General features: G+C 52.9%; 1 protein-coding gene across 1 annotated transcript in view; it reads left to right on the top strand.

The window, feature by feature from the left end:
- Positions 1-360: 360 nt before the first annotated feature.
- The window catches only part of CALHM3 (calcium homeostasis modulator 3), a 2,889-nt gene continuing 2,377 nt past the window's right edge, over positions 361-872 (top strand). Inside the window, exon 1 of the mRNA XM_010081920.1 lies at positions 361-647. Coding sequence (XP_010080222.1) covers positions 361-647 — 287 coding nt within the window. The remainder of the gene's footprint in view (positions 648-872) is intronic.

The following is an 872-nucleotide window of genomic DNA, read 5'->3' as shown; positions in this document are numbered from 1 at the left end:
AGCTTACAGGCATCCAGCAACAGCTTTCCACTGCGAGTTAGCATCTCTGGGAGGGAGGGACCCAGCACTACCGGAGCCTGTCACTGGTTGGCACTGGTAGGACATCCCTGAAAATTAAAAATGGGGTGGAAAAAACAGCTGACAGAGGCTGTATCCATCTGGTTACCTAGAAAAGCTACCAACTGCCCCAGAAGATAAGTATCAGGGGAGAGACAGACCTGTGAAAGCTGTGTGTCAGCAGGGAAGCCCCAGCACTGGGTTTTTCTCCTGTACAGCAACTCTCTTCCATCCACATCCTCCTGCCCTGACTGACTGCAGGCTGAGCTGCGTCCCCTGCCCCACGGCAGCAGAAAGAACACGATGGACCGCTTCCGGATGATCTTCCAGTACTTCCAGTCCAACTCAGAGTCTGTAATGAATGGAATCTGTGGGCTGTTAGCCCTGGCTAGCGTAAAAATGTATACCTCCTTTGACTTCAGCTGCCCTTGTCTGCCCCGGTACAACATGGCATACGGCTTGGGGATCATGTTCATACCTCCCATCGCCCTCTTCTTCTGTGGCCTCATCCTCAACAGACAGTCCCTGGTGATGCTGGAGGAGTGGAGGCGACCACAGGGGCGCAGAAAGAAAGACGCAGCTGTCATCAGGTGGGTTTTGCACCGGGAATGGCATCCCTTGTTTCACCTCCCACTTAGCTGTCTCACCTCCATAGTTTTGATCTTCCTGGTAATTAATTTTGTTCTAAGCTTAGCTCAGCTCCAGAGACCTTTCCCCCTGAGCCTGGAGGCACAGAAACAAAGGCAGAATCTCATCCCATCCCAGCAAAGGAGGGCAGGAGCTCCTCGATACCAATGGCTGGGTTTATGCTGCCA

This window comes from Pterocles gutturalis, unplaced genomic scaffold (genome assembly GCF_000699245.1).
Source record: "Pterocles gutturalis isolate BGI_N339 unplaced genomic scaffold, ASM69924v1 scaffold6069, whole genome shotgun sequence".
NCBI classification, from domain to species: domain Eukaryota; kingdom Metazoa; phylum Chordata; class Aves; order Pterocliformes; family Pteroclidae; genus Pterocles; species Pterocles gutturalis.
The sequence above is the reverse complement of the archived record's forward strand: the minus strand, read 5'-3'. Positions and strand labels throughout refer to the sequence as shown.